The 9,074-nt window shown below is 40.5% G+C and overlaps 1 protein-coding gene across 1 annotated transcript; it reads right to left on the bottom strand.

Moving 5' to 3' along the window:
• Positions 1 to 6,079: 6,079 nt before the first annotated feature.
• LOC140245406 (uncharacterized) lies at positions 6,080 to 7,732 on the bottom strand. The gene has a single exon (XM_072324983.1). The coding sequence runs from the start codon at positions 7,584 to 7,586 to the stop codon at positions 6,198 to 6,200; it is 1,389 nt and encodes a 462-aa protein (XP_072181084.1). The 5' UTR covers positions 7,587 to 7,732; the 3' UTR covers positions 6,080 to 6,197.
• Between the last annotated feature and the right edge of the window lie 1,342 nt (positions 7,733 to 9,074).

Below are 9,074 nucleotides of genomic sequence, written 5' to 3'. Positions count from 1 at the left end.
CGCTGCACGAGATGTGTTGTGGGCGTGGGGAACCATGTACCGATAAACTCATTGGCCCGAATTCACGAAGGTGGTACAAATGAAACCATGGTTTAAACCATGGACAAAAACCATGGAGCGCCAAGTGTCGCATGGAATATTTCGTCACGAGATCAGTCATTTCGTCAATGAAATTATTATTTAGTAACAAAATGACAACATTTTGTATCTAAATGAACATTTCGTCCACGGAATGATAATTTCGTTAAGGAAACCTGTCATTTTATCGACGAAATGACCAATTTCATAACGAAATAATCCGTGCGACACTTGGCGCTCCATGGTTTTTGTCCATGGTTTAAACCATGGTTTTGTTTGTACCACCTTCGTGAATTCGGGCCATTGTCTTTCATACTTCCCCCTTGTTCTTCCTCCTTTCCATAGATCTACCTCTTCCGCCTCACTATCACGATCCCCTCTTATCGCTCAACAAAGAGGACGTTCGGTATGATTCAAGGGACACTTGACACAGACGATTTATATGATTTTACTTTTTGTATTACATAAATGATAGTGCCATGTGTACATTCGTTGAACTTAGGTCCTTGAGCAGAAAAAATATGCATAATCTTTGATGTTGTTCTTCCATGAACACCCAATAATGCATTCTTATGCAAAGCTGCAATGCCATCAGCCTTGTTCACACTGTCATTTGTTATCAATTTAAAAAAAAAGAAACAAAATATTGTTCCTTATCCCAATCCATATAAATTCTGCAACTCTGTATCCAGTATAAAAATTCATAGATGTTCAAATGCAACCGTTAACTGGAGCTCTGACCTCCACGACAGCATCAGAGTGATTATGAACTGCGCCCGAGTATGGATAAACTCCATTCTCCGTTCTCCATTAGCAGAGACTGCGTAGTAATGTGCACAATTTCATAGTGAGATACATTGCTCTCTCTTAGACACACACTTTTTTTTTTGTTTTTAATGATATTTAATTGATTTCATTCAAATCATTCATAAATCAACCCATTCTGGGTGTAACATGAACATAAAAATAGTACAAATGCCATTCAAAAGACAAATCCATTACCAACTTATACTGCCAATCATCTCCCTTCAAAGTAACAACTCGATTATAAATCAATCCTACTGACCATTTCTTCACGAGAAAGTATTGACATGTACAAAAAATATCTTTGACTATGGTATACTTATACTGCCAATCATCTCACACACGCACACACACACACACACACACACACACACACACACACAATACAGTTCGACCTCGATTATCCGGCCATGTTGGGACCGGCGCTCATCCGGATAAGCGAAATGGCCGGATATGGGAGACGCAAAAACTGAGCTGCCGTCCAAGCTGCCGTCCCAGTGCACTGGCAGCTAGGCAGGTAGCGTACCCCGCAACGCTCTTGTAATCTATGCTAGCCTGCGCAAAATTGTAGTCCCTTCTTCACAAAATAAAGTATATCTTTATGTGAAAATCATACATGTTTTACCTCATTAGATATTGAGAAACCTATCATGCACATCTTATGAAATTAGTGAAATAGATCCATGAAAGTCACTGTTTTTTCTCAGTTTTTGGGTGAAAAAAAAGTCCTTCACTGTGTGAACGCGTCCGGATAATAGAGATTTCCAGATAAAAGGAGGCCGGATAATCGAGGTCGAACTGTATGTGTATATACACACAAATTGTACGTTGCAGGAGTGATGGCCAGATGATTAAAGCTCAAACATAGCTGTAGAGTAACAGCTATGGCATGGTCCCACCTTTTTTTACCTTTCTCAATGACTTTGGCCAGGGGCGTACCGTTTCGTACACAGTGCACGTAAAGATTATTCACAGCTGCTTGTAGGATGTATTATGATGGTAACAGTTCCGTCATAGATTCGAGGAATTGAATGTTACGAATCTCCAAACATTTACTGATCGCAAAAGTTGTTCACTGTTTATAGCGTTTACATGTGTTTTTATTGTCATGATTGGATACTTCAAATAAAAAAAAAAGTATTGTTTTTGCCACTTCATCCTCGAAAGAAGAAAAAGTAGTCCTTTATTTTGCTCCATTTGACATTTAATCCGAAGAATCTGCAATATGTGACCACGGTGATTGATGTGTGATGTTGATAAAACCCATGGATCTACAACACATGGACTATGACCTGATTATGTGCATCTTAATGAGAGTACATTATAGATGTTTGGACAATGACGATTGTGTCATGCATCGTCACTGACAAAAAAAAAAACACAAAAAAAACACAAAAAAAAAACACACACACAAAAAAGTTTCCCTCATTTCGGCCTTATTTGGCTGAGGTGCCTTTTCAGACTCTACTGCCTTGGAGTAAACACCAATGACAGTGATGGGGAACAGCAAACGTCATAACACCCCAATGTCAAATTTTGTGTCACAAAATGAGTAACTGCTTTCTCGCATAAAGTACGTGCATTTCGCAAATGAAACTGGCTGAGCGATGATTTCCAAATGCACACTACAACTGCACTTGCATATTTCTTGATTTGATATTTATTATCTTCTGCGCATACAGTTTTTAGATTTCTCAACGCGCCGTTTTGTTTTCATCCAGACTGACAGTCGGCGGTCGTGATGAGATCAAAGCACGAAAGCATGTATAAAATGTGATTGTGACGCTTTTGATAGAAACAGGTGTTGGAATTAATTAACGAGCGATGTACGTCCATGTGTAGTACGTCCATGATAAAACCATAGCGATAGCAGAGATTTTAAGTGGGAAACATTCAGGCACGGATACATTATCTAGATGTCGAATTGAAGGGAGGAAAAAAAAGAATAAAACATGAAAAAAAAAAACACCAACATGAATAAAACATTTGCAAGAGCTTTCAGATTACTCTTCAGAAATAACTTCCGACATTGTAAAGCATGTAATGCAAATATCAACTTTCCATTATGGGCAAGGAAGGTGGGAACGCACAAAATATAGATTAAAAAACAACAACATATCATCATGGCTGATCTGATTTAGGGCACAGCATGCCACCACGTGTGAGTGATATAAGAATTATAGGTGCCATAGGTAACATGTTCAGTGTCTCTTCCTCAAGTATAGCACATATGTATCACCCGAAGAGACTGCGTTTGGTGCAAACAAAATATATAGGGCTGTTGTCCCAGGCAAATGATCTCAAATTTAGACACACAAAATATATTACCGCAGCCATTGTACAAACGTGCAGGAAAGCGCAACTCCATACAGTATTTGTTTGCCGATTGGGAGGACGTATCCGAGTGTGCGAGTGCTTGTAGGTGTGGTTTAATGAATGGCCCAGGGCTTCGTTTGTTTATACAATGGCGACGCTAGGATGACATTGGTTGGTCACGCAAGACAGATATCCTAATGTGCTACAGACCATGACAGATCGCAGGGCTTCGAGTATACGTCAGACCCATGAAAGACACTGAAACAAAAAAAGAAAAAAAAAAGAAAAAAAAATACACACCCACACACCTTCATATATATATATATATATATATATATATATATATATATATACATATACACACACACTGAAAGAAATTGGACTAAGGCGGACGTTGCTCTCGTCCGCCTCAGTCCAATTTCTTTCAGTATATGCTATCCACAATGAGGCACCGCGTACGTTTGGGAAGGGGATTATCTCTCGCACTATATGTATATATATATATATATATATATATATATATATATATGTGTGTGTGTGTGTGTGTGTGTGTGTGTGTAGGCTCCTCAGAATAGGATACTAGATCGAAGGCGCATTACAAATGCTGTACTTATTATTATTATTATAGGCCTATATATATATGTATATATAGTATAATATACTTTCTCAATTCCACGCCATCCCAGTCTGCTCCGGCGACGTTTTTGCATTGTAACTGTTGATGTATAGGCGTATCGAGTTTGTATTCTGTACAGAGTCATAGTTATAGCATGAAGCTACAAACGTAGCTCCATGGTTATACAGTGTACCATCGTCCACACCCAACAACTGTGATAGCCCCATGCTCCACGAGTTTGAACATTACAATTAATTGCCTGTCCTCGTTAAAAGAGATGTTAGGATTGTAGCTTAGGAGTACAGGTTTATCAGTGGGAAAAAGGTCAAAGTAGCTTTACATTAATGATGAATATAGCTGCATCACAAGAGTTACAATCTTTTAGGTTTGATTCCTTCGGAGTGTTAGCGTTAAAGGGAAATTTACCCCAAACATACATGTGGACTGAGTGAATGCAGCATTGCAACATTACAGTAGACAACAAACAACGGATTTTCTGATTCTGAATTTGTGCATTTCAGTCGTTCTGTTTAATCTCTCTCCGTTATTAAAGGGACATTCCAGACGATTTTCATAATCTCGCATCAGGTAGTACATAAATCAACAGCTCCATGCATAGATTTGTGAAATTTATTCTGATCCTTGAACAGAGAAACAATACTTTCAAAAACCTTAAACAAATTACACTGAACAAGAATGATTACATAGGAGGTTCAAATATATTTCAGAAATGTAGCAGTGTAATTCCATTACAATACCGCTTGCTTGCGAGTTCACCTGTGTATAATCTATGCATGCCTTCTTCTTTTGTTCTGCTTCCTTGAGCCCAAACTCATGCATTCTATGGTGACCCTGCCATGTCATCATCCTTGTTCATTGCAGTGTGTTATAAATTTCAAAAATATTCTTATTCTTCATCCCAATTACCATTAATTCTGAAACTCTGTTCCAAGTATAACTTATCTATAGTTGTTCAAAGCATGTAGTGAAAAATCAGACGGGCCAATTTAATGGTGTAGAGATGATGGTATCTACAGAAACTCCAGGGGACTTGATGGCCCGTGGGCCTGGGGTCATTAAAAATTGATGAGGGGCCGCCAAATTCATCTTTTGGTGGCAAGATTGGTCTACTAAAATTAGAATGTTTCAAAATATTACATTTCATCCATTTTTCTTGGGTAATATGGAAATAAATTGAAATAGATTGAACTGAATTGAAAATGCTTCGATACTTTGCTTTTATTTCGGGCCACTACACAGATTTTTTCAGGCCACCGAAGTGACAGATTTAAAGATTCTAGTGACTTGCATGGGCCACCAGACTAAAAAAGTTGATGCCGAGCCCCGGGATACGGAACAATGTTACTGTCGTTCCTTGATTTTACCCAGCTTCACATCCAAGCCCATAATGTTCAGAGCGTGGAGAATCTTACTATTCTTTTGTAGTTTTCTGGGAGCAAAGCTGAACAAATTATTAATTTGATCACCTGAAAGCTTTAGTAGCCATCACAGCTATCAAAACAAAATCAGTAAAATAAACACGGGTGTTGGGCGTCGTAAGCTTTTGTGGTGAACCATTACACATGGTCTACAATGTCAAATGTTTTACGATTTCTTTGTTACAAGGACAATTGTATAAATCTAGTGCACTCAGTGGGAATCGAGAGATAAATACAAAAAACACTTTAGTTGACGCAATGAACGGTAGTTTCTGCAGTAGATCTTCGTCGATCCAAAAGGGAACGTTGTTGGAAACATAACACAAAACATTTATACAATCCTCACTAAGAGCCACTAGGAGACGTCTGCGAAGACATGATTTAAATGCTTTGTAGTTCTTCTTACATTGATAGATTAAAGCGACGTCATTATAACAAAGGCAAATTAAAGACAAACGACCAGCAAATAAATCCTACCAACCATATAGGCTCTCCTTTAAATTTCAGTGTATCAGTTGCTGTGTGTCGGCAAGAACTAAAAATATTCAAATTGTAAGAACAGGTGAGTACATGTATATTGAAATAAGGAAATTACACTGGCAATAAATAAACCCCCCCCCCCACTACTGTACAGACTTTCTATGCCTAACATTAGTCAGTAGAAATGTAAATGTACAGGGAAGTAGGTCTTAAGATTATTTTTTCACTTGTTTTAATGAAGCGTTGACTTCTTTTTCTAAACAGCAGATCATATAAATAACATTGATGGGAAAGGAAGTTGTTCTTTGCTGGTCAGGAATCGGTCAGGTCAGGGAGGTGACAAATCTAACAAAGGAAACTTTGTTGGATTTGTTATCATTGATTCATTACCATTTTTGCAGTTGCAGAACGTTTGGGCATGTGATTTGGTGATGATTGAAAGATCAAATCACTCAAAATACAGACTACCAATCTGGGATGTGAATGAAATACAATTTAGAACTTGCAAGTGCCAATGTATTGCAAGACAAGCATGTCATGTAACACCAAGATGGCGTTACACCTCTGAGAAATAGTTCCGGCCATTCTACTTGCTGAACTAAGCGCGTCCCTTCAAGGGTGTACAGAGAAAGCTTGATGCTTTGCGCCCTGACTCTGGCCACCAACACCCTGTCGTGGAGGTCCAAGGTAGCGAACAGGTACTCTGGATAACCTATGGACTCAAGGGTGCTCCCTATGTGACCTGTGGAATCAAACACTGTCACCCTGCTGGGTACGATGTCGCACGTACTGGTGATAATGAGGCCGGTTTTTGTGACGTTGACCTGCCGCGGTATCACGGACCCCGTAGATACGACCCTAGGAGGACAGGCGTCTCCTAGACTGTGTATCACAATCTGATTTGTTCTGTTCACAGCGAGTATTCTATTACATTCATCGCGGCATAGGCGAGGATAGTACCCTTCAGCACTGTTCTGACTGACCAAGCTAATATCCGTTGGAGATCCATCAGGATTGTAAACCTTCAGAATTCCATCTGCCAGAGCAGCTACTGATCGTCCATCCGAGAGGAAGACGATGTCGTATACCTTCCCCTCATTCTCCGCAAGATGTGGTGACTGGCTTCCTCCGAGAGAATAAGAAAAGGCACCGGAAGCGAAGCGACCAAAAGTCACGACAACTCTATCTCTCGTCATCTTCGCCATGCCGACAGCTCGTCCAGGTAAGTTCACTTCTGCCATCACTGCCACGGTGTCATGGCCGTTGCCGATCTGACGTTCTATTGAGTCAGAGCCGGACGAACCCGTTGACGACGCATCATCATCGTCCTTCAGATCTTGGCAACTTTGATCGCGCGTACCTTTGCCATTGGTCGGTCGAACATCTGTCTTATCTCCAAGATCCAGGGCCTCCTCAATGGAGATAACTCGGTGATTGACGAAGAGGAGTGGCATCTGCCGGTGTCTCATGGTGCACGCCTCGCACAGGCTGGCATGGCAGTCACGGCAGAAAGACAGGGTAGGCGTGCGATCTTCGCAAGCTGTGCACAGGGTCGACGGCTCTCGGAGTGACCGCTGAACAGACTCGCTGGACTGCAGGTGATCGAGGATGTTACTGATGGCGGTGTTGGAAGGAAGGCCCTCCACCCTGTTGACCCGTAAAATAGTTGTCTGCCTGCACAGCGGGCACACCATGTCGCTCCACGTCACCGCTTGGGATTTGTCATATTCCAGAAGACAGCGCTTACAGAAAGTGTGTCCACAGTGCAGGAGCGTGGGGTTAGCAAAGATGTCAAAACAAAGAGGGCATGTCAGGCACGAATAAATGGTCTTCCTTCTAATCTTCTCAGCCATATTTTCATTTCGTTTTGTTTGATGATTCCCCCCTCTTCATCACGGCAGCATCCAGTACTGACAGCAGGTGACACAAACTGCAATATTGTCCAACCGTCGCCATCATCATCTCATACATAGGTGGACGATATTCTCTCTTTGAGCAAATAAATTCTCATTCCCTGCACTGTCTTTTAACAGAAGAATCGTCTCAGTCAGTGCCTTCACTTACGTTTGAATAGCCATGGGCAAATTGGTGGTATGTGATATTATAATTGCGCATCCATATTGTACCTTGATGATTTACACACACCGCGCACCGTAACGATTCAAAATGCTTCTTTCTGTTCACTGAGATATCGAACATTCACCGCCTATGGTTCTGTTTCTGCATATATACAAGCAGCTATTCCTACACAGACGTTGTCGACATTTGATGGGTTATATCTTGCAGTGTGAGAATAATTGGTCCTCTGGTGGTCACTAGCTGTCTTTAAAGGCTTAGGTAGACATTCAGAAATAAATGGTAACTATGGTATCATACGAATTGTCCTTGTGACGGTACACCATTTTCCCCGTAGGGTTACACACAACGTACTGGAGTATGCTGTTTACACCGCAGGTATTCCGCGCGCGAATTGAATTGGTCGTTCCAAAGTCCAATCGGGTGGTGACAACGTCATGATAATTAGGAAGTAGCGTGAGGTCTCCACTCAGCCTGTGTTCTTATGGACGTACAACTGTGCTTGCAGCGAGGGAGAGAGAGAGAGAGAGAGAGAAAATGAATTACACGCGAGTCAATTCCTGATCATTCTTGCAGTGAATGGTCAAAATATTGGCTTCGAGAAGGAAAGAAAGGGAAAGGACACCCAATATCACAGGTGAATGTGAATCATCATGGCTTTGCAGTCGTTTGGAGTTATCACGCAAATTTGGGTCTTTAATTTCCCGGTGGGCGTGAATCATTATGTACTCAAGGTCAGTGGGCTGTGACGCCCTACATCTGCATTCATTAACTGTTAATTTGGCACAAAAGTCACTACATGAGAGACAGCAATGATGCCTCTTTGTGTTAGGAAAGAGAACTATATGGACCGTGAAAGGTTGGGTTAGAAGGTGGGGCAATCAGACTGACTAGAGGCGATAGGCAGCTATATGGGGCTTGATAACATAAAAGAGATATGCGTGTATTTGCGTTGGTAGTCCTTTTTCTCACAAGAAAAGGTTTCTGATCTCATCATGCATCATCTCGTATATAACATACATATAACATATATATATATATATATATATATATATATATATATATATATAATAACGGCTCCTACAACGTGGAACAAGTAATGAAAGAAAATAAATCAACAATCTAGCCAACTGCATTTTGCATCTCAACCACTGAATTTGTGTGTAAAACTGAATTTTAATATTGAAGAACGTATTTTACCAAAATCGATGTTATCGTATTTTCTCTCGTACATAGTATTCTTAAAGAAGAATAATGTTACAGAA

This window comes from Diadema setosum, chromosome 22 (assembly GCF_964275005.1).
Source record: "Diadema setosum chromosome 22, eeDiaSeto1, whole genome shotgun sequence".
Taxonomy (NCBI): Eukaryota; Metazoa; Echinodermata; class Echinoidea; order Diadematoida; family Diadematidae; genus Diadema; species Diadema setosum.
Note: the sequence above shows the minus strand (reverse complement) of the source record. Positions and strands in the feature narration are given on the sequence as shown.